Source organism: Trachypithecus francoisi, unplaced genomic scaffold, assembly GCF_009764315.1.
Source record: "Trachypithecus francoisi isolate TF-2019V2 unplaced genomic scaffold, Tfra_2.0 Lachesis_group13, whole genome shotgun sequence".
In the NCBI taxonomy this organism is placed as follows: Eukaryota; Metazoa; Chordata; class Mammalia; order Primates; family Cercopithecidae; genus Trachypithecus; species Trachypithecus francoisi.
In genome coordinates, this window is record NW_022681458.1 from 111,600,074 (window position 1) to 111,625,441 (window position 25,368).

The following is a 25,368-nucleotide window of genomic DNA, read 5'->3' on the forward strand; positions in this document are numbered from 1 at the left end:
CTCGCTCTGTCGCCCAGGCTGGAGTGCAGTGGCCGGATCTCAGCTCACTGCAAGCTCCGCCTCCCGGGTTTACGCCATTCTCCTGCCTCAGCCTCCCGAGTAGCTGGGACTACAGGCGCCCACCACCACGCCCGGCTAGTTTTTTGTATTTTTTTTTCAGTAGAGACGGGGTTTCACTGTGTTCGCCAGGATGGTCTCGATCTCCTGACCTCGTGATCCGCCCGTCTCGGCCTCCCAAAGTGCTGGGATTACAGGCTTGAGCCACCGCGCCCGGCCACTCAACACTATTTTTAACTTGCGTTATTGGTGGTGCCACATGAGAAAAGAGCTGTTTTTGCCATTTTGGGCTGGATGATTAAAAAGAGAGAGAGAGAGCTGTTTGTATTTTAAATTTAATATCATAAACAATTTTTAAAGGTAATAAAGAAGTTCTCAGAATGAAGCAGAAGGAAGGCTAAACTTCATTTTCGACTCATGGTAACACCAAAGCAATTTTAAGAATGTGAATAGGAAGCTAAACACTGCAAAATGAATTCTTAAAAATCAGATTAGTTAAGAAATTTTGAAGAGAACTAAACTATTCACAGAAACTTGAAAAGAATATTGATTAATCAAAAGCCTGTGAATCCTGGGACACACGTTTACTGATACCTATGGTGAATAGAGTCCAGGAGCACTTGCACAGTGAGTACATGTGCCTAAGTTTAAGAATTGCAATTAGGAGTATTTTACATTTAATTTAATCTTAGTAGAGGAACAGTTCAGATGTGATTTTAAAAACAGAATCCCAAGCCTGTAATCCCAGCACTTTGGGAGGCCGAGACGGGCGGATCACGAGGTCAGGAGATCGAGACCATCCTGGCTAACACAGTGAAACCCCGTCTCTACTAAAAATACAAAAAAAAACTAGCCGGGCGAGGTGGCGGCCGCCTGTAGTCCCAGCTACTGGGGAGGCTGAGGCAGGAGAATGGTGTAAACCCGGGAGGTGAAGCTTGCAGTGAGCTGAGATCCGGCCACTGCACTCCAGTCCGGGCGACAGAGCGAGACTCCGCCTCAAAAAAAAAAAAAAAAAAAAAAACAGAATCCCTTCTCGCCTTCCTTCCTTGGTACTTTAACCATTACAAATTTATTCAGGAAAACTAAAATTATTTAAAGAAGAGGCATCTAGTTCTAGAGTAATCTGGCATATTCATATGAGAAAAAATTAGAAATCACTTGATACATCTATAATACACAAATACACATATAAACATTGTATTTTAATAATACTCTTTGTCACTTCAATTTAAATCATTCCATTATGAAAATTTCTTAATTGAAGGGAGACTATTTCTTCAAAACTCTAAATTAAACAGAGCTTTATCAATTAAGTTTACAGCAATATAGCCTTTAGAAATACATATTTCTTCATTTTATAAAATACTTCCCCTTTAAAAATTTGCCATGGTTTCTCACAGATTTAAAATACAAGGCACCTAATGCTATAAAAGAATAATACAGTAAATGTAGTGTAAGTGAACCAGATATTTTCTCAAATATTTATTCTTTTTAAAGTCCCACAAAATTTGCACAAACATGTTTGTTGCATAAATTAAACATTTTTTGTATGGTTAATTTGCAATATTCAACAAAACCCAAAAATATCATCCATACTTACTACAGGTAGCCTATTTTAGCATTTTACCTGTCAGAAACACTGGTCTATGAACACTTAAGTGATTTCTTGAAAACATTTTCATAATATATTCCAGCATTTAACAAGTATGTGAAAATAAAGTCCCGGAACATTAGGATTTATTCCTTGATTAGTTCAAATGATTTCAACAGCTGAATTCCTTGAGATGTGTAAGGCAGGTTGGTCCTTTGGATGGACTGTAGACTGGAACTTCCTAGAACTGTAGTGATACGTACACAGCTACATAGCAAAGTGCTTCATTATGAAAATGAAGAAAACAGATATGAGAAAAATATATTTTAGAGTTTCAAAGAACTGAAACTGTTATTTTTCAGACTAGGCACTGAAACATTTTTTCTACAAAAACTTGCCAGAGATTGTCTCTTCGCTGTATAGTTCCATTATCGTGCTAAAGACAAAAACCACAGAAATGTGATTAGATTATAATTTCATAGTTTTAGTTTTCTACAGTTTACATTTTAAAAAGCAAATTATCTTAAAATGAAATACCTATTTTCACGGTATACATACTTAATAACTGGATACTCAAATTTGGAGTACTAAGAACTTATGAATGTGACTTCTATAGCAATGTCAAAAGCTGACATCGACACTAGAGATTGTGTATTAGCAGTTAGTTTTACTCCTGGTATATTCCACCATTACTCCTACAAAGACAAAGACACTTGCCCAGTCTATTCTACTCTGTTGCAATCCATCTTCTTTAGTCTTCACTCTTTCTTCTTTACCCAGCTCTCACTTCTAAAAATACTGAAACCTTGCTGGATATGGGTGGGTTTAAGTGTGAGTATGAGAACAATGCACAGCATACCCAAGAAAAATAATGCATAAATTACAGCATTAAAAAGCTTTCAAGAATACAAAGTCCTCACTTAATGTCACAGGTTCTAAGAAACTGACTTTAGCTCCCCGAATAACATTGTTTTGTTCAGTGTTGTTACATTACAATCTTGATGCAAAAAAAAAAAAAAAAAAAAATTGGTTTTGCTGTAATTTTGCTGAAAGTCACAGTTTATAAGAACCTATTGATGATGTTAAGTGAGGACTTACTATAATTGTGTTTATGGTTTTTTTTAAATTTAAAGATGGCGCATAAACACATATTTAGTTCCACTTGTTCTCCAAAACCTCACTAAAAAGAAAATAAAGGGTTAAAAAATATATTTTTCAATAGAAGTAAGGTCTCACTATGTTGCCCAGGCTAGTCTCAAACTCCTCAGCTCAAGTGATCCTCCCTCCTCAGCCTCCCAAAATGCTAGGATTACAGGCATGAGTCACTGTGCCCAGCTTGGAATTTTTTTCTTAAAAGGAATAAACCACATGGACAAAAAGAAAAGTAGAGAGATGAGAAAATAACAGCCAACTCTTAGTTAGCAATGGAAAAATAGGACCAGATATCTCTGTAAGGAGGGATGAAGAAACAACCAAAAACAGGAAGACTGGTATAATGTCTATAGCAAAAGCAGAGAGACACTCAGATGCCCTCTCTTACTTTTCACAGTTGGCCAAGTGCTTTTTCTCTAACCCAGGAGAAGACTTAAGGTTTATTCTCCAAAAAGGGTAGTAACAGGATCTCTGGATAAGGAAAATACCAGGACAAATCCTACATGGCTCAGTTATAAGTAACAATTTTTTAGTGACAGCAATATAAACACTGACTACGGATCTATCCAAAATTATGCAATAACTATACAGGGATGATGAGGAGACAGAACTGATATGGAGACAGGAGGCATGTGAGGTGGGAGCAGAGGAGGAGTAAAGTTGAAAATAATCTGTCTTCATTGATCTCAGTGGAAAAGTCAGCTGAAGATGCCTAAAACTGAGAACTCATGGAACAGAAGTCATAAGCATGATACTTAGGGAGACAAGAAGGAAAATACCAAAGTAATCAGCTAAGAGTTTAATTTCCTCAGAGTGGGAAGAGAATGAAAGCAGGATGGGCAGGGCAGGGAAGGGCAGGGGTAGCTGCCTTGTACAAAAAGTCTTGGAGAACTACAGCTTAAACCATGTGCAGTATAGATTTAAAAACAGTATAGATTTAAAAACAGCCCACTCAAGAAAAATAGAAAACCAGGACAGTTAGCCGTAGGTTAGAAGCAGTTTACCATGAGGATAATGAAACTTAAACTTCAAGCCCAACGTAAGTGTTAACAATTGACAGGAGTTGTACAATGTTCTAGAAGGGAGGGAAAACTCAGTAGCAATCAAGAAATATTTCAATATAAATTGCCTAAAGATGTCTCAGAAAAAGAGGCCTGGATCTTCAGAATTCTAGTAGTTTATTGTGATCTTTCATTCTAAATAATCACTTTTGTACCTGCAAAATATGTATGTTGCATTTAATTCAAGCATCCATTCAGCAAAATGTCATGTACTCTACCATCGAAGACATATAAAAGACACTATTTCTTAAAATGTAAAAAATGGGAAAATATTCCAGAAGCATTGTTAAATGACAAAGCAATGTCAGAGAATAAGGATATACACTGTGCCAGTTATGTAAAACACACACATAAAAGACTAGTATTTTCCAACCAGTATATTGTACACCAGAATATTACATTTTTCTTACTTTTATGATCACAGAAAAAATATTTTTCTAAAGCATATTATTAAATAAAATGACCCTTAGCATGAATAAAAATAAGAGTTAAAAATTTCTGATCATTTGAGTCAGGCACTATTGTACATACTTTATATTTACCAAGTATTTACTGTTTTAACACCCTTATAAGGGAGGTTCTATTGTAATCCCATTTCACAAATAAGAAAACCAGAGCACCAAGGGATTAAGAATCTTGCATAGGGCCACACAGCTAGTATGTGCAGAAGATAGAATTGGAGCCCAGGCTTTAGTACCTTTAGCCTTTAAGGCTGTATGGCCTCTCAAACAACTAATTATAAAAATCAATCCTGGCCAGGTGCGGTGGCTCAACGCCTGTAATCCCAGCACTCTGGGAGGCTGAGGCTGGCAGATACGAGGTCAGGAGATCGAGACCCTCCTGGCTAACACGGTGAAACTCCAGGTCTACTAAAAATACAAAAAATTAGCCGGGCGTGGTGGCAGGCACCTGTAGTCCCAGCTACTCGGGAGGCTGAGGCAAGAGAATGGCATGAACCCGGGAAGCGGAGCTTGCAGTGAGCCGAGTTCACGCCACTGTACTCCAGCCTGGGCGACAGAGTGAGACTCCATCTCAAAAAAAAAAAAAAAAATCAATCCTTTGTTTGAATATTACACAAATAAGAACCATATTCAATACTAAACCCAGCTCACATACAAACCTGGGCTACAGACAACAGCTAACTAGCTCCATCCTCCTGAGAAACACTGTGCATAGAAATGAGACTCTCACACTGTTCGCTGTCTTCTGGAACTCTTGAGAAAAAAAAAAAAAAGGCAATAATTAAGGAAAGCTTTAGAGCTGAAAAGGAACCTTAAACCTTATTTATTCCATTGGCTGAAGCTATGTGGGCAGGATGCAAGTCAGTGGCAGAACTAACACTAGGATAAAATTTCCCAAGAACTTGTACCAAGTTAGCGGTTTTTGTGTTTGTTTTTTAAATAAGAGACAGGGTATCACTCTGTCACCCAGGCTAAAGTGTAGTGGTGCTATCATAGTTCACTGCAGCTTTGAATTCCTGGGTTCAAGTGGTCCTCCTACCTCAGCCTCCCAAATAGCTTGGGACTACAGGTATATGCCATCATGTCTGGGTAATTTTTTTTTTATTTTCTTAGAGACAGGGTCTTGATATGTTGCCCAGGCTGGTCTTGAGCTCCTAACCTCAAGCAATCCTCCCACCTCAGCCTCCAGAGTCACTGGAATCAAGTTCTTTTCATAGCAAAATGTAAAAAGCTTTCATTCTTAAATAGAAAGGAATTGGAAATAAAAATTGAGGCAATACTATTCTATCACGAATAATGTTCAAACCAATAAAAGTTTTCTATATTTAAGTTCGTTATGGCAAAACAGTAAACCTTTTGGTATTACCTGTGAATCAAAACTTTTTTTAAAAAATGTAGTTACTAGGCAGGCAAATCACTTGTGGTCGGGAATTCAAGGCCAGCCTGGCCAACATGGTGAAACCCTGTCTCTACTAAAAATGCAAAGATTAGTTGGGCATGGTGGTGCGTGCCTGTGATCCCAGCTACACAGGAGGCTGAGGCAGAGAATCACTTGAACCCAGGAGGCAGAGGTTGCAGTGAGCTGAGGTCATGCCACTGCACTCCAGGCTGGGCTACAGAGCAAGACTCTGTCAAGAAAGAGAAAAGCAGAAAGAAAGAGAGAAAGGAAAGAGAGAGAGAGAGAAAGAGAAAGAATCTTATTACCCACAAGATCTAAACAAATTATTTTATTTTTATCTGCCATAACATATAAGTTATCATCTTTCAATAATTCCTCACAAAATCTCTAAAAGCTAGGCCAGCATGATGCAATTCTCAGTTATCTAGCAAACACTATTTTTAAAAATGTGTATTGGGACTAAACTTACCTCTGAATTCGATGTTTTCTGCATATAAAAGCAAATATTCTTCTGATTCCCACCATCACAGGATCCCAATTATTATAATGGCATAGGAGAGTTACAATAAAAAATGAAAAAAATACAGGGATAGCTCCTGCAAAAAATAACCAAGAAAACTGCACCTAAAAATAAAAGATAGAGGAAAAAACACACCCACAATTATCATTAAGGTAATTTCCCCCTTCAATGTAAGTTTTCTATTTGTGAAAAGTAGCAGGAATAAGAACAACGGGAAGACAAAATCAAACACTGACAGCGTATTAAGTGTATTATTATTAAGAAAGAATTCAAGACTTCAACTTACAATTCCATGTACCTAAATTACCAACAAAAATAGTTCTTTCTTGGAAAACAGGCTAAAGGAAAGCCAAAAAAGCATACTTTCCATTTATAGGCATTGCACACTGAGAGTAGAGATACACAGTATGAAACTTTGGTCCTACACACCATGTTGCTCATTCCTTCTTCACTGTTTGCTGCCTAGTCTCAAATAGCTCCCTCTTCTTCAGTTTCTGCAGTCATCTTCAAAAAATGTACATTTTCGTAAAAAGTTATAGTTGTGCTATCCTGTGTATGCTACAGTTCTTATGACAGTACTAAAAACAAATTAAGTGCAAATTTATGACACTCAAAACTAGCAATAAACGAAAAAATCTCAAAATGAAATAATGACTAAGTAAAATAAAGAAAAAAATAAAGGAATACTTTTACTAAGGAATATTAGCCAGAGAAGACAAGCAACAAGACAAGCCTCATCAGTGAAGGGCCCTCTGATGTCAGCAAGTCTGAACCTCCAATCCATCATTTATCAGGGTTGTCAAGAAAATAAAAAATATCTGTAAGTAGGGTGGAGGTATTAAAATCAAAAAGAAAAAAATAACAAAAAAACAAGAAAACAAATATATAAATAAAAAGAAAATAAAAAATATTGAGGCAGAGCAAGATGGCCGAATAGTAACAGCTCCAGTCTCCAATTCCCAGCGCGAGCGACACAGAAGACCGGTGATTTCTGCATTTTCAAATGAAGTACTGGGGTCATCTCACTAGGGAGTGCCGGACAATTGGTGCTGGTCAGCTGCTGCAGCCCGACCAGCGAGAGCTGAAGCAGGGCGAGGCATCACCTCACCTGGGAAGCGCAAGGGGGAAGGGAATCCCTTTTCCTAGCCAGGAGAACTGAGACACACAACACCTGGAAAATCGGGTGACTCCCACCCCAATACTGCACTTTAAGAAAACGGGCACACCAGGAGAATATATCCCACACCTGGCCGGGAGGGTCCCATGCCCATGGAGCCTCCCTCATTGCTAACACAGCAGTCTGCGATCTAACCGCAAGGCAGCAGCGAGGCTGGGGGAGGGGCGCCCGCCATTGCTGAGGCTTAAGTAGGTAAACAAAGCCACTGGGAAGCTCGAACTGGGTGGAGCTCACAGCAGCTCAAGGAAACCTGCCTGTCTCTGTAGACTCCACCTCTGGGGATAGGGCACAGCTAAACAACAACAACAACAACAACAAAAGCAGCAGGAACCTCTGCAGACTCAAACAACTCTGTCTGACAGTTTTGAAGAGAGCAGTGGATCTCCCAACACGGAGGTTGAGATCTGAGAAGGGACAGACTGCCTGCTCAAGTGGGTCCCTGACCCCTGAGTAGCCTAACTGGGAGACATCCCCCACTAGGGGCAGTCTGACACCCCACACCTCACAGGGTGGAGTACACCCCTGAGAGGAAGCTTCCAAAATAAGAATCAGACAGGTACACTTGCTGTTCAGCAATATTCTATCTTCTGCAACCTCTGCTGCTGATACCCAGGCAAACAGGGTCTGGAGTGGACCTCAAGCAATCTCCAACAGACCTACAGCTGAGGGTCCTGACTGTTAGAAGGAAAACTATCAAACAGGAAGGACACCTATACCAAAACCCCATCAGTACATCACCATCATCAAAGACCAGAGGCAGATAAAACCACACAGATGGGGAAAAAGCAGGGCAGAAAAGCTGGAAATTAAAAAAAATAAGAGCGCATCTCCCCCTGCAAAGGAGTGCAGCCATCGCCAGCAACGGATCAAAGCTGGTCAGAGAATGACTTTGACGAGATGAGAGAAGAAGGCTTCAGTCCATCAAACTTCTCAGAGCTAAAGGAGGAATTACGTACGCAGCGCAAAGAAACTAAAAATCTTGAAAAAAGAGTGGAAGAATTGACAGCTAGAATAATTAATGCAGAGAAGGTCATAAACGAAATGACAGAGATGAAAACCATGACACGAGAAATACGTGACAAATGCACAAGCTTCAGTAACCGACTCGATCAACTGGAAGAAAGAGTATCAGCGATTGAGGATCAAATGAATGAAATGAAGCGAGAAGAGAAACCAAAAGAAAAAAGAAGAAAAAGAAATGAACAAAGCCTGCAAGAAGTATGGGATTATGTAAAAAGACCAAATCTACATCTGATTGGGGTGCCTGAAAGTGAGGGGGAAAATGGAACCAAGTTGGAAAACACTCTTCAGGATATCATCCAGGAGAACTTCCCCAACCTAGTAGGGCAGGCCAACATTCAAATTCAGGAAATACACAGCCACAAAGATACTCCTCCAGAAGAGCAACTCCAAGACACATAATTGCCAGATTCACCAAAGTTGAAATGAAGGAAAGAATCTTAAAGGCAGCCAGAGAGAAAGGTCGGGTTACCCACAAAGGGAAGCCCATCAGACTAACAGCAGATCTCTCGGCAGAAACCCTACAAGCCAGAAGAGAGTGGGGCCAATATTCAACATTCTTAAAGAAAAGAATTTTAAACCCAGAATTTGATATCCAGCCAAACTAAATTTCATCAGTGAAGGAGAAATACAATTCTTTACAGATAAGCAAATGCTTAGAGATTTTGTCACCACCAGGCCTGCCTTACAAGAGACCCTGAAGGAAGCCCTAAACATGGAAAGGAACAACCGGTACCAGCCATTGCAAAAACATGCCAAAATGTAAAGACCATCGAGGCTAGGAAGAAACTGCATCAACTAACGAGCAAAATAACCAGTTAATATCATAATGGCAGGATCAAGTTCACACATAACAATATTAACCTTAAAGTAAATGGACTAAATGCTCCATTAAAAGACACAGACTGGCAAACTGGATAAAGAGTCAAGACCCATCAGTCTGCTGTATTCAGGAGACCCATCTCACATGCAGAGACATACATAGGCTCAAAATAAAGGGATGGAGGAAGATCTACCAAGCAAATGGAGAACACAAAAAAGCAGGGGTTGCAATACTAGTCTCTGATAAAACAGACTTTAAACCATCAAAGATCAAAAGAAACAAAGAAGGCCATTACATAATGGTAAAGGGATCAATTCAACAGGAAGAGCTAACTCTCCTAAATATATATGCACCCAATACAGGAGCACCCAGATTCACAAAGCAAGTCCTTAGAGACTTACAAAGAGACTTAGACTCCCATACAATAATAATGGGAGACTTCAACACTCCACTGTCAACATTAGACAGATCAATGAGACAGAAACTTAACAAGGATATCCAGGAATTGAACTCATCTCTGCACCAAGCGGACCTAATAGACATCTATAGAACTCTCCACCCCAAATCAACAGAATATACATTCTTCTCAACACCACATCGCACCTATTCCAAAATTGACCACATAATTGGAAGTAAAGCACTCCTCAGCAAATGTACAAGAAATTATAACAAACTGTCTCTCAGACCACAGTGCAATCAAACTAGAACTCAGGACTAAGAAACTCAATCAAAATCGCTCAACTACATGGAAACAGAACAACCTGCTCCTGAATGACTACTGGGTACATAACGAAATGAAGGCAGAAATAAAGATGTTCTTTGAAACCAATGAGAACAAAGATACAACATACCAGAATCTCTGGGACACATTTAAAGCAGTGTGTAGAGGGAAATTTATAGCACTAAATGCCCACAAGAGAAAGCAGGAAAGAACTAAAATTGACACTCTAACATCACAATTAAAAGAACTAGAGACGCAAGAGCAAACACATTCAAAAGCTAGCAGAAGGCAAGAAATAACTAAGATCAGAGCAGAACTGAAGGAGATAGACACACAAAAAACCCTCCAAAAAATCAATGAATCCAGGAGTTGGTTTTTTGAAAAGATCAACAAAATTGACAGACCGCTAGCAAGACTAATAAAGAAGAAAAGAGAGAGGAATCAAATAGACGCAATAAAAAATGATAAAGGGGATATCACCACGGACCCCACAGAAATACAAACTACCATCAGAGAATACTATAAACACCTCTACGCAAATCAACTAGAAAATCTAGAAGAAATGGATAATTTCCTGGACACTTACAATCTTCCAAGACTAGACCAGGAAGAAGTTGAATCCCTGAATAGACCAATAGCAGGCTCTGAAATTGAGGCAATAATTAATAGCCTACCAACCAAAAAAAGTCCAGGACCAGATGGATTCACAGCTGAATTCTACCAGAGGTACAAGGAGGAGCTGGTACCATTCCTTCTGAAACTATTCCAATCAATAGAAAAAGAGGGAATCCTCCCTAACTCATTTTATGAGGCCAACATCATCCTGATACCAAAGCCTGGCAGAGACACAACAAAAAAGAGAATTTTAGACCAATATCCCTGATGAACATCAATGTAAAAATCCTCAATAAAATACTGGCAAATCGGATTCAGCAGCACATCAAAAAGCTTATCCACCATGATCAAGTGGGCTTCATCCCTGGGATGCAAGGCTGGTTCAACATTCGCAAATCAATAAACGTAATCCAGCATATAAACAGAACCAAAGACAAGAACCACATGATTATCTCAATAGATGCAGAAAAGGCCTTTGACAAAATTCAACAGCCCTTCATGCTAAAAACGCTCAATAAATTCGGTACTGATGGAACGTACCTCAAAATAATAAGAGCTATTTATGACAAACCCACAGCTAATATCATACTGAATGGGCAAAAACTGGAAAAATTCCCTTTGAAAACTGGCACAAGACAGGGATGCCCTCTCTCACCACTCCTATTCAACATAGTGTTGGAAGTTCTGGCTAGGGCAATCGGGCAAGAGAAAGAAATCAAGGGTATTCAGTTAGGAAAAGAAGAAGTCAAATTGTCCCTGTTTGCAGATGACATGATTGTATATTTAGAAAACCCCATTGTCTCAGCCCAAAATCTCCTTAAGCTGATAAGCAACTTCAGCAAAGTCTCAGGATACAAAATTAATGTGCAAAAAGCACAAGCATTCTTATACACCAGAAACAGACAAACAGAGAGCCAAATCATGAATGAACTCCCATTCACAATTGCTTCAAAGAGAATAAAATACCTAGGAATCCAACTTACAAGGGATGTAAAGGACCTCTTCAAGGAGAACTACAAACCACTGCTCGGTGAAATAAAAGAGGACACAAACAAATGGAAGAACATACCATGCTCATGGATAGGAAGAATCAATATCGTGAAAATGGCCATACTGCCCAAGGTTATTTATAGATTCAATGCCATCCCCATCAAGCTACCAATGACTTTCTTCACAGAATTGGAAGAAACGGCTTTAAAGTTCATATGGAACCAAAAAAGAGCCCACATTGCCAAGACAATCCTAAGTCAAAAGGACAAAGCTGGAGGCATCACGCTACCTGACTTCAAACTATACTACAAGGCTACAGTAACCAAAACAGCATGGTACTGGTACCACAACAGAGATATAGACCAATGGAACAGAACAGAGTCCTCAGAAATAATACCACACATCTACAGCCATCTGATCTTTGACAAACCTGAGAGAAACAAGAAATGGGGAAAGGATTCCCTATTTAATAAATGGTGCTGGGAAAATTGGCTAGCCATAAGTAGAAAGCTGAAACTGGATCCTTTCCTTACTCCTTATATGAAGATTAATTCAAGATGGATTAGAGACTTAAATGTTAGACCTAATACCATAAAAACCCTAGAAGAAAACCTAGGTAATACCATTCAGGACATAGGCATGGGCAAGGACTTCATGTCAAAACACCAAAAGCAACGGCAGCAAAAGCAAAAATTGACAAATGGGATCTAATTAAACTAAGGAGCTTCTGCACAGGAAAAGAAACTACCATCAGAGTGAACAGGCAACCTACAGAATGGGAGAACATTTTTGCAATCTACTCATCTGACAAAGGGCTAATATCCAGAATCTACAAAGAACTCAAACAAATATACAAGAAAAAAACAAACAACCCCATCAAAAAGTGGGCAAAGGATATGAACAGACATTTCTCAAAAGAAGACATTCATACAGCCAACAGACACATGAAAAAATGCTCATGATCACTGGCCATCAGAGAAATGCAAATCAAAACCACAATGAGATACCATCTCACACCAGTTAGAATGGCAATCATTCAAAAGTCAGGAAACAACACGTGTTGGAGAGGATGTGGAGAAATAGGAACACTTTTACACTGTTGGTGGGATTGTAAACTAGTTCAACCATTATGGAAAACAGTATGGCAATTCCTCAAGGATCTAGAACTAGATGTACCATATGACCCAGCCATCCCACTACTGGGTATATACCCAAAGGATTATAAATCATGCTGCTATAAAGACACATGCACACGTATGTTTATTGCGGCACTAGTCACAATAGCAAAGACTTGGAATCAACCCAAATGTCCATCAGTGACAGACTGGATTAAGAAAATGTGGCACATATACACCATGGAATACTATGCAGCCATAAAAAAGGATGAGTTTGCGTCCTTTGTAGGGACATGGATGCAGCTGGAAACCATCATTCTTAGCAAACTATCACAAGAACAGAAAACCAAACACCGCATGTTCTCACTCATAGGTGGGAACTGAACAATGAGATCACTTGGACTCGGGAAGGGGAACATCACACACCGGGGCCTATCATGGGGAGGGGGGAGGGGGGAGGGATTGCGTTGGGAGTTATACCTGATATAAATGATGAATTGATGGGTGCTGACGAGTTGATGGGTGCAGCACACCAACATGGCACAAGTATACATATGTAACTAACCTGCATGTTATGCACATGTACCCTAGAACTTAAAGTATAATAATAAAAAAAAGAAAGATAATATCAATAAAGTCCAAAATCGTACATGATCTGTAACCACATTGCAATGAGGCGACCTAGGAAGAATTAAAATGGAATGCTAAAATTCTATCTACATGAAAATATATAATCTGGGACAGAAAATTAAAAATTATCTATAAATGTATTGCAAAGGTGCACCCATGTCAAATATTTGAAATACAACATAGAAGGTCGGTTAAAAAATAAAAATAAATAAAAATAAAAAAAATGAGATGCCATAAAGCTACCAAAACAAAACTAATTCTTCCCTTTCACTAGTTAACTTTTACCATCTAGACTCAACTAAAGATCAGAAACAATTGTCAAAGAAGCCTACACCGATCAGCTACTGAGACTTAAGTGCAGGACACAGGAGGTTTGCTTTAAAAAAATGATGAAAATAGTAACTTCTATCTGTAAAATAGGAAAGGAAAACTGTGTTTGCCCTCTTTGATAATTCCAAAAAAAAAAAAAAAAGTCTGGAATCACAGGCAAGACTCCCTCTGGTGGAAAACATAATACTGTTCCAGTTCATAGCACCATTAGTCAGAGTAAAGAGGTTTTGTGAGCATAATGTCTTTTATGAGGGAACTCACAATGCATAACAGAAGAATAATAACTGGCGATTTTTAACATGCATGCCCTATTTGTATGGTATTTATCCACAGTGACTAAGTCAGCCTGAGAACACCCCAGAAAGAATAGTCATTAAACTAAAAAGTGTTCATTTAGCTATGAAATTACCAATATATTTTAACATATTCCTGGAATATTTGCCAGAATGACTAATAATCAGGAAAAACCATGCTGCATTTAAATTACCCAAGATCAGAAAAGGTATTAAGAAGTTATAAACAATGTAATTAAAAATGTAGCTATAGTTGACAGAATGATTTCATGAATATTCAACTTAAAACCTTATTTTGTAACTGAATCAAAGCAAACTTAATAAAGACAGATAAAGCCCTAGAAGACTTTAGAAGGCAAGTTCGCTTGCAACAATGTAGTTGTTTATATGTTGTCTCATAATAAAAAACTTCTAATTTGATTTCCAACAAGCTAAGACAAAAGAAATGAAGCCACTTATTACAACAAAGAAAATTACCTATGTAAACAAAAAATTGTTTTCTAATTCCTAAACATATCTGAATATAAAATAGAATATGATCAGGGATGCTTCCTATTATATAAAATAATTATAAATAGACTTAAATAACCAATTTGTTTCAAGCACAATAATGTTAATATGCTAACATTTCAGAAGCTATATATAAATACAGTTAGCTAAGTGAACCTAAAACCCTATAAAAGTAGATTTCTCTTACCATGTTTCTGTCACACTTCTGGACACACTCTGCTGCTTTTTCCAGATGGAATGTCCCTAACCTCAATACCAACCCCAACGCACAGCCTACTCCTTTAACTGATTGCCCAGTTCTAGATATGAAGACAGTCAAGAAAACCAAATATTTTTCTTGATTGTCTTCATATCTAGAACTCAGCAGTTAAAGTTTAGTTATGTTTTTATAATTAATTGCTTGTACATACATTTTCCCCTGTTTTGCCTTTATCCTAAAATACTTTATTAAACAAATTATAACCATTATTATTTGTAAATGATAATTATTAAATGACTAATCATTAAATAAAATTAGGTCCCGTGACTATTCTCTTAAAAATTCCTGAACATTAACCTGCAATTTTTTTTCAATCTACGAAAGCTTATGTTTTTAAAATATCAGTACAATAAAGATGATTTACACAGTGGCCTACGAAAATCCTTTAACAAGTAGCACTTTCCCAGTTTCACAACCATTTTGGTTCATATTCAGGATTATGACCTGAAGATGAAGAAGGACCTAGATATTACTTAAATCTATAAAAGAATGATTTGTAATTATGTGTACTGTTAGTGTTATACAGAATATCCACATTCCATGAAAATGCAAGTTATGTAAGATAATTCTCAATTAAGGAGAGAATCTCAGTTCTTTAACCATGACAAATAAGTAAGAAATTACTGAACCATAAAACAAAGTTAAATATCAGTAAAGAATTGTTTTATAAATAGAGAGGATATATAGCACTAAGCATATTTTGCTTTTATCTTTTTTTTTTTTTTGAGACGGAATCTTGTTCTGTTGCCCAGGCTGGAGTGCAGTGGCATGATCTCAGCTCACTGCAACCTCCATCTCCCAGGTTCAAGTGATTCTCCTGCCTCAGCCTCCCAAGTAGCTGGAATTACAGGTGTACACCACCACACCCAGCTAATTTCTGTATTTTTAGTAGAGTCGGGGTTTCACTATGTTGGCCAGGCTGGTCTCGAACTCCTGACCTCAAGTGATCCGCCTGCCTCGGCCTCCCACGTGCTGGGATTACAGGCATGAGCCATGGTGTCTGGCCACTTTTATCTTAAAAACTGCACAAAGACCTAAAGAAAAATAGCTTTAAAAATTTGACTATTGCTTGTACACATTTAGGCCTTGAAATATTTCCCTCTTCAAATTATATTAGACTAAAACACACACACACACACACACACACACTTCTGTGACTTAGTAGTTGTAGTTAAATGCCTACATCTACTGAACTGTGTGATAAATGGCTATGCTCCATCTTTCAGTGTAGGCAACAGCATACCTCTGTTCTTCCTGCTACACCTAGGAGCACTGAATAAACTCTTCCCTTCTAGGCTGTTGGGAGAAACATCCCAGATTCTCTTTTCTGGGTGTTAGCATTGCCAATATTATTACAAGAATCCCCACATCCATACTAGGCCTTCAGAGAAGAGGGATGGGACACCCACTCTGTTGAGTCCAGAGAGAGATGGCTAACATTCACTGCAAACAACATTATTCATGTACTGCTCATATCTTCAGTAGTATCAGCATAGTGTTAAGGAACCTGTGATAGGGTTCATCGCAGAAACTAAAATGCTTATATGATAAAATGTGACTTACCAAAGAACATCTGGAACAGAATCAGCTCTAAAACTGGAGAATTACATTTGAAGATGATGCCCTTAACTTAGAAATTTAGGGAAAAAAATGGAAAAGCTAAAAATGGAAATTATCTATTTCTTTGGTACTTTTTATATTTCTATGTAGTAAAGCACCTTGGGAGAGAAAGCATCAAGTATTATTTATGTTTGTATCCTTATAATTTAATCACATCTCAACTTTCATTAGGTTTGTTTTAATAACATACCTAAAATATCTATGAATAATAGTTTCCTTACCTTTTGCATACACATGTCAGCTATTATGGATAGAGGTATTGTAAGGCTTAGTGCAAGTGTGCCTATCAATGATGAGGTAAGAAAGCAGCCCCTAAAAAAAAGAAAATAGACATTTCTATATTAAAAAAATTAAATAACCAAAGAAAAACACTGAACAAAGACTTTCTTATAATATAGGCTTCTGAGATCAGAAGCAAAGATAAGAGGTTAGGATGGATTGAGACATAAAATATAATAAAGTCATTAAGATGATTCTCAAAGTTTTTCTTCAAATATTAAAAATACAAATATATAAGTATAAAAAGCTCAAAATATTTTATGTTATTTTCAAGATTTGTTTGCAGATATTCAACTTTGGGTTTATAGCTTATATTTCATTAATTTTTTAAAAAACCTGTTGAAGTTATTACAGTTTTGTGATGATATGTAGATAACAAAGAAAACAGCATTACTAATGTTGCAGGACAATACTTCACACATAGACTTTAAGGAAGTGATAAGCCAACATGTGATTCTGTCACCAAGCAAAAATATCTCACCTTCATGAACACTAAAATAGTGTGTTATTCTTTTGATTTGGCTTGGCATAAAAAAGAAAGGCTTGAATATTCTTTAAAAATATCTTCTTGTTTTCCGTTTTTCTAACAATTGTCCTAACCAAAAGTTAAATTCTTTAATTTCACCTTGAATTATCAATGTGGGTATGAAATTTTGAAATATCTATCTGCATATAATTTTGTTGAATTGAAAGAAAATATTATACCCAATGGAGACAGATGAGCCATTTATAAAGACTGATAATTTGGGTTTATAAGGAGAACATGAATTATAAGCCAAGACAAAACCATAATGTATATCGTTAGGACTACAGATCCATGGAAGTTATAGGCAAGTAAAATCTAGCTCAGTATATGTCAGAATTAATAATGCTGTCCTGCAATAAAAGGGCCTATCTCTCAATAAAGTGTCACTAGAAGTACTGAACAGAGGCTGAAAAATTAGTCCTTTTTGATGAGGTAAAGGGAATTTAAGTACTTGTGGTTCCCACTACTTAGCTGCTCTGTGAGAAGAGCGTTTGGGGTCAAATATAGCATATGTTCTTGGATATTTGTCATGCAGAGTACTATAATAAAAAACCTGGAAGGTAGAATTATAAAGCCTGTTTGACTTAATCCAGCTTTTAAGGTGGATCCAATTTAGCTGATGGCTAAAGCCTTTTGTCATCTGTTAATAGTTCAAGTTAAAACAATAGAGTATCTAAAATGTACATAATTAAAGATGAAAAAATTAATGAGTAAATGGATCATGATTTTAAAGAATTTTAGATCAGCAAAGGAGTTTAGATAAGAACATAAATTACTACAATACAAAGTAAATTTTTAAGCATTACACAAAAGAGAGTGAATATGGGGGATCCAAGAAAACAGATATTCCTTAACTGGGCAGGGAGGCACAGCAGTATAGGCAGAGCATTAAGGAAGACTCCACAAAAAAGTCCATTTCTGTTGCAGTCTTTCACAAGGGAAAACTAGTTTACAGTTTCAATGGGTATGTAATAAAATTCATTTTATTCATTTATGTTTTATTCATTCTATTCATTTAAGTTTCTATTAAATAAAAATAGGACTAAATATAAAGCTCTGTTATTTGAAAGGTTTCTCAAACTCCATACATGATACCGTCTTCAAATTATTTTAAGTTATTATTGCATATCAATATATTGGATATATAGCATATCAAAGGATGTTAACATCTCAAATCAATCAGAGTTTAAGGTTTACATATCTGGCTCACCCATATGAAAGGTCGTGAAAATAAATAAAACAAAAACACCTATGAACAAGCAAAGAGATATTCCAAAGCCTCTTAAATAAGCACCATCTCCTGGATTCTCAATTAGAACTCATGCATTCACACTTGGCATACATAACTCATACATTCGGATATCCATTAGATAATGACTACTTTCATTTGCATAATACTTCACTTTCTAAAACATTTTTACAGATTTAGACCATTCATATTCATTCCTTCATTCAACAAGTATTTATTGAGCTCCTTCTGTGGACAAGGCACTACTCTGGAATGGGCACACAGAAGTTAAAAAACAAAGTCCTTGCTCTAGTGGAGTTAAAGTATTCAGTTTTACGTGTGTTGCAGAATGGGGTGCACAGGAAGGGCCACCAGCAAACAGACAAAATATAAACGCTTAAAATATCCAAAAATTAATCAACTGATAATTAATAATTGGAGAATAAACAGTACATACCACAACCACAGGAACTCTGAGAGTACTGTTCCAATAAGGCCATTAATGATAATGCACATTAATACTACTTTATTGGGAAACTCGAAGTCCTCAAATCCAGTATAATGAAGTAAAAAGAAACCTGGCCATAAGAGCAGCAGATTAAATAAACCTACAAAACCTGAACATGTATAAAAGAAACAAAAGTTAAAATCGTGATTTATTTCTATTCTCCAAGCTTATTAACTCTAAAATCAAAATTAGATTTTGCACAAAAGCACTCTGGGAGATTTCATTAGCTAAGCCTTCTGTTGGTTTGTTTTTAAGTCAGTCCTGTGAATAGCTCAAAACCATAAAAAGAAAACTGTCTGAAGCAACTGGTGATCGGTCAGTTCAACTATCCCACTGTATGGGAGCAACTACTGTGGAGTAAACCACTTAGGACAACTCAACAAGAAGGGTTGTTAGCCTTAGCAACTGACAATATAGTGCCCTAGAACTTAAAAGAAATAACTGGTATGTATGTGTTTGTGTATTCAGCCTAAATTAATTTTAAGGAATTAGATGGTTTGCTCTCTGATTCAAGTATTTATGTCCAAAACACTTGTGCTATGTGAGCAGTAATGGAAGAAGTTCCAAAGGAGATAAAACTCTTGGTTCCTGCATTCCCAGAGCTCTAGCTAGTTAGTGAGAAAGTTTGTACACACAAAGAACTATTCAACATATGAGCAAAGTACAGACTGATCAGTTATTAAGGAAAGCCATCCCACATAGTGGTTAAGTGTGTGCTCGGCAGTCTGACTGCCTGGGTCCAATCCCAGCTCTATCATTGAATAGTAGTGCAAACCTTATATATCTCTTTTAAAACTTTATACCAGTTTTCCAATCTATAAACATAATATTTAATAATATGTAATTAGGTTGCTGAGAAGATTAAACACATAAAATATAGCATAGTATCTGACACATAGTAAGCATTTAATAAAAGTTAGCAAATATTACTATAGAAATTAAGTTTATATATGACTACATACATGTGAAAGTAAAGACTATAAAGAAAAAAATTACAACTGTATAATAAATTTTGTTGTACTTTCTATGTAGTTTATGTCACAAATTTGCTATATGATTTATGTGGTAACTAGCTTTCTTAAAAGAAAATTAAATTACAGTAGATACATAATTGATACTTACTATGTCACCTAAATAATAAACCGGTAATTAGGATGCCTAATTAAATCTTAACAGGGCAGGAGCACCCACTCTCTATCTGATGCTGAAGACTCACAGCCACCCCACTTCTGTGAAGGGAGGGGCAAATAAGTCTGCCTTTCCCAGCAAGTTCCCACCCTCCACCCCACCCCATCTTCTGCAGCTCATGACTAACTGATGGAGGCGTTATGAGGCCGGCCATCATGGCTCAAGGCCCAGACATATTAGCTGCTCTCCCACTGCTCCCCGCCCCAGCACCTGCAATGAATTGGGCCAAACCTCAGTTATACTTGTGTGCCACATGGTTCTTTCCCCTTCTTTATCTTGCTTCCTTCACTCCAAGTTTTTCCTTCAGTGAACTCCCCACAATAAATCACCTACACAAATTCCCCGTCTCATATCCTGTTTTAGGGAGCCCAACTATTATGGTTTGGCTCTGTGTCCCCACCCAAATCTCATCTCAAATTGTAATCCCCATGTGTCAGGGAGGGACCTGGTGGGAGGTGACTGGATCATGGGGGCAGTTCCCCCATGCTCTTCACATCATAGTGAGTCCTTACAAGATTTGATGGTTTTAATGTGTTTGGCAGTTCCCCCTTCACAAGTTCTCTCTCCCTTGCCAGTGTGTAAAACATGCCTTGCTTCCCCTTCACCTTACGCCATGATTGTAAGTTTCCTGAGGCTTCCCCAGCCATGCAGAACTGTGAGTCAATTAAACCTCTTTTGTTTATAAATTACCCAGTCTCAGGTAGTTCTTTATAGCAGTGGGAAAACAGACTTAATACACCACCTTCAGACATCTATTGATTAAAAAAACAACAAAAGAACACATATACAGGACACATGACCTAAAATGCTTAAATAACATTACAAAGTTGTTTTAATGAAACACCAAAATGTGGCATTACCAAGAACTAAATCTATTTTCTGGTCCCTGAGATGCTGAGTCTATGAAATCCCACATAAATTAACATACTTTGACCTAAAGACAAAAGTCCCAATGACTCCACCTGTTCCCTAGAGTGCCCAGAATCTGGCACCACACACAAAGCGAAGTTCCAGCACAATCATTCAGATCTACTTACTGCTCCCCGTTAAGCCTCTGCTCAAACTCCCTTGCCTGAAGAGCCCCCAATATCCCAATCCTGACTTCTCCGAATCCTGTCTATTCTAAAGCCCAGGGCAGATCAATACTGCTTTACATATCACATCACATATGAACAGGACCAACATAAGCTACAAGTCTATATGCACTCTCCCTAATATGAGTAAATTAAGCAATTTTTCTTGCAAGTTGTCAACGTTTAAATTTTTAAAAAGTACCACTGACCCAATCACCTACCTACAACACTAAAAAAAGCTAGCATTTTATTCCATTCCAAATAAAATTTTCTGTGACTGCCAAATAAAATATCATTAAAATTATCTTTTCTTTTTTAAGAGACAGCATCTTATTCTGTCACCCAGGCTAGGGTGCAGAGACACAGTCAAAGCTCACTGCAGACTTGAACTCCTGGACTCAAGTGATTCTCCTGCCTCAGCCTCTCAAGTAGCTGGGATTACAGACACATGCAACCAAACCTGGCTATTAAGCTATATTTCTTGAATTCTGTATTTAAAAAGAATTTAAGCAATCAGTCAGCCTCATGGCTTTTCAAACATTTTATTTTTGTTAGTCTTCAGATACAGGTATTTAAACTATTTTTAGTTTTAAAATAGTCTTTTAAAAAAAATTAAATAGAAATGCGGTCTCCCTATGTTGACCAGGTTGATCTTAAATCCCTGGCTTCAAGCAATCCTCCTGCCTCAGCCTCTCAAAGTGCTGAGATCACAGCAGTGAGCCACCATGCCCAACCATAAGAAAAATCTTTACTACAAATTAAATTCTAATGCAAAATGCTCAACAAAGTAGAGCTGTTCCACAGGTGAAGCAGCAAAGGAGTCCAAGAACTAGACCCCTGCATGCAACTCTATTTCCTTCCAACCATCCCAGGAGCCTATCTATTCCCTAAATCACAGTTTAGAGGCCATTCATCTAGTCCAATTTTCTCATATTCCAGATGTCTATGAGATAAATAAAGTTACAACAGCTGGATTCCAGGTCTCCTGACTCCTTGTAAGCTGCACTTTGAACTCTTATCACTGAGCTTCTTTATCTATTTATATTCAGATATCTTTTTAAAGATAGCTTGTCAATGTGTTCTTCTTCTGCAGTCCTATAGATGTCGCAAGTTCTTTCCTGAACTGACGTTAGGCAAAGGAAAATTCATAAACCATATCCAGAAACTATAATTGGGTAATTTGAGAATGAATCTATGTTATAAAAGTGTCTGTGTCTTAAAGATAAAATGCAAATGAAAAGCCTTTAAATGGCCCACAATTTTTAATGTAAATAAGTACACAGACTGCGAGAACGTTAAACATATAATTTGGGGGCAGTCGCCCCAATCCTTTGCTAACTATTCAAAACTGGCAAAATGTAAAATACAGCAGGTAAACTCTCACATGCTTATAAGAGCATAACTCTGTCATATCAATGAGATAAATATCTGACTTGCAGTCTGAAGACACCAATTTGAAAAAAGGTGTTAGGAGTTTCTGTCACACACTAAGGAGATGGGCATTCCCTCATAGGTACACAACCATGCAGGATAAAGTAAACATTGGGATTGGCCTTCATAATCTTTAAATGGTTTTAAAGAATCATATAGAAGAAAAAAAAAAAAAGAGTTCCCTATTCTGTCCAAAAAAACAAAAGCAAAACCCTGTGTTAGACATTTACAGTAAATAGCCTCACAAGTTAAACATATTCTTACCAAAGAACATTGGAATATCCAACTTGTCTTCTCTATCTACTTTTCTCTTAATCATAACAATATAGACAGCATAGAGCATGGCTCCAGCAAGAGACCAAATGGAACCTGTAAAAATCAACATGATTTAAAGCAACCACTCATTAATTCATTCAATATACACTTAAAATCCAATAATGTGTCAGATAATATTGCAAGAATATACAAAAGTGAAAAGATATATAATTAGATAAATCACCATTATATTGATACAAAGATATATAATGAAAAGGTATAGCCTACCCCATCCATGTCTTTTAGGAGTACAGGAAGGAGTTTAGTGTGTTAACAAACAAATGCAAAAGCATTCACCTCAATGATCTGACCAAAACCTATACATATTATAATAATACAACTAAAAAGTAACACTTTGTTTTTAATTTGGAAATGCATGTTTCTTATTTACCCTACATAAACAATCTTGACACCTGGCATTTTCCAACTTAACAAATGTTTCTTTCCATCACTAAGCTGTTACTTGTATTGTCTTCCTTACCCCCATATATCATTCTTAATATGTACTGCACTACCACTCCCATCTTAAAGACTCTGTTAGAGTTTCATTTCTTCCACAAAGCATCCTCTTTCTAATCTGCTGCATTTCTGTTCTGTCTTCTGTTTTAGACAATACTTACTATTGTCAAGCATGGTATTAGTTTAATCCCTAGTAGCTTCATTTTATAAATCTCATATTGTTCCAAATCAAGAACTCCTTGAAAACTACAAACACATAATTTATACTTTTTAATGTTCCAAAATAGCTAACATAATACAGCTCTCACAGTACATGAATAATAAATACTGATTCTCTTCATTAACTCTCTCTCAAAAACATTTCAACCTTTCAAAACAGCTAAATAATGTTCTGCCAAGTGGTCATATTTAATACTTTAATCAATTATTCAAAAGATTAATGTTTTATTACATCTTTTATTATTTTCCAACTTTTTAAAAGCTTTTGTCAACAAAATCTTGCATACACATGCACATACCAAATACATATATTGTTTTATGTATTTGTATACACAAAGCTGCTCTGGGTGAGAAAGAGGTGAGGAGGTTCAAAGCACAGCTCACTGGGTAGTAGTTAGGAATAATTCAGAAAGCATTGTTCTATTCAATAAACCTCAAATATCTAAAGAAGTATCCAAAGAGAAATAATTAATATAGGTTTATTTTTTATTATGAGGTCTCACTATGCTGCCCAGGCTGGTCTTGAACTCCTGGCCTCAAGCAATCCTCCAACTTTGGCCTCCCAAAGCACTGGGATAACAGGCATGAGTCACCATGCTCAGCCTAGCTAGGTTCTGTTTATTTTTGTTTTTGTTAAGTCTAAGCAATGGATCAAAAACTAAGTGTTCATCATAGCAGTAACTGTTTCAGACAAGAATCAAGGTGAATGACAATATTCCTGGGTGATATGACAGCAACAGGAAATTTGTATAGCCTCAAAGAATCCCCGACAAGATGCTTATTACTTACAACGGGAAAAATTAGTAACTTTACACTAGAATAAGGTGGTTGATTTTAACTACCTTAAAATTAACATTCCCAGCAACAGGACAAATCAATATCAATGCCTGTTGGTAGAATGCACTGATCAGGAAACAATATCACTTCCATTATATTCTTAACAAAAATGCACAACCTCAATTTAACCAAAGAAAATGTCCGACAAATACAAATTGAGGAACATTCTGCAAACCAACTAGGTGGGACCCTACAAAAGTGTCAAGGTCATAAAAGAAGACTGAGAAACAGTTCTGCATTTAAAGGAAACTAAGGAAACATGACAATTAAATGCAATAAATGATCCTAGATTGGAAAAAGAACATTAGTGTAAAAAATGGCAAAATTTGAAAAGGCTTTGTAGATAACAGTATTATAGTCAATGTTGATTCCTGATTTTTATAACTGTATAATAGTTATGTAAGTTGTTAACATTTGAAAAATCTGGGTGAAGGCTATGAGAATTCACTAAAATATTTATGCATTTTTTAACATTATTTCCAAAGGAAAAGTTTAAAAAAACACCCTGCTAGTGCCTACCCTTTATACGTGTGTGCGCGTGAGCATGCACATTTGACTTTCTTGTTTACTCTAACAAAATACTTTCCTGTATACTCTCAACAGAGAGAATGCAGAGTCAAGTACTTACCTATTGTATCTCTTCCAGCAGATTTTTCAGACCCTGACAGGTTTACCAGTACAACACCTCCAATGCTATGAGAATAACAGTCATTAATGATGAGCTAAACAATTGTGAAAAGGCTAATCATAAAGATAAAAATTATTTATAAGTGATCAAGACTAATCTCAACTTTGGGTAACACTGTCAAATAATTTAGCAATTTCAATAACAATATCTAACAATATCAATATAATATAGTGTTATATTCATATTAACTCATTTAATCTTCATAAAATATACAACATTATGCTTTATAAGGAAGTATTATTACTGCCATTCCCATTTTACATGTGAAAACTA

The 25,368-nt window shown here is 36.9% G+C and overlaps 1 protein-coding gene across 3 annotated transcripts in view; it reads right to left on the reverse strand.

Moving 5' to 3' along the window:
* Positions 1 to 1,238: 1,238 nt before the first annotated feature.
* SLC35F5 (solute carrier family 35 member F5) overlaps positions 1,239 to 25,368 on the reverse strand; it is a 47,816-nt gene continuing 23,686 nt past the window's right edge. For 2 of the 3 annotated variants that reach the window (XM_033231715.1, XM_033231717.1), the window contains 7 exons: positions 25,036 to 25,100; positions 22,842 to 22,946; positions 18,835 to 18,994; positions 16,566 to 16,656; positions 6,191 to 6,345; positions 4,982 to 5,075; positions 1,239 to 2,084 (listed from right to left, as the gene is read on the reverse strand). In XM_033231715.1, the coding sequence (XP_033087606.1) occupies positions 5,000 to 5,075; positions 6,191 to 6,345; positions 16,566 to 16,656; positions 18,835 to 18,994; positions 22,842 to 22,946; positions 25,036 to 25,100 (652 nt within the window). In that variant the 3' untranslated portion in view covers positions 1,239 to 2,084; positions 4,982 to 4,999. The remainder of the gene's footprint in view (positions 2,085 to 4,981; positions 5,076 to 6,190; positions 6,346 to 16,565; positions 16,657 to 18,834; positions 18,995 to 22,841; positions 22,947 to 25,035; positions 25,101 to 25,368) is intronic. The other variant, XM_033231716.1, reaches the window with a different exon arrangement.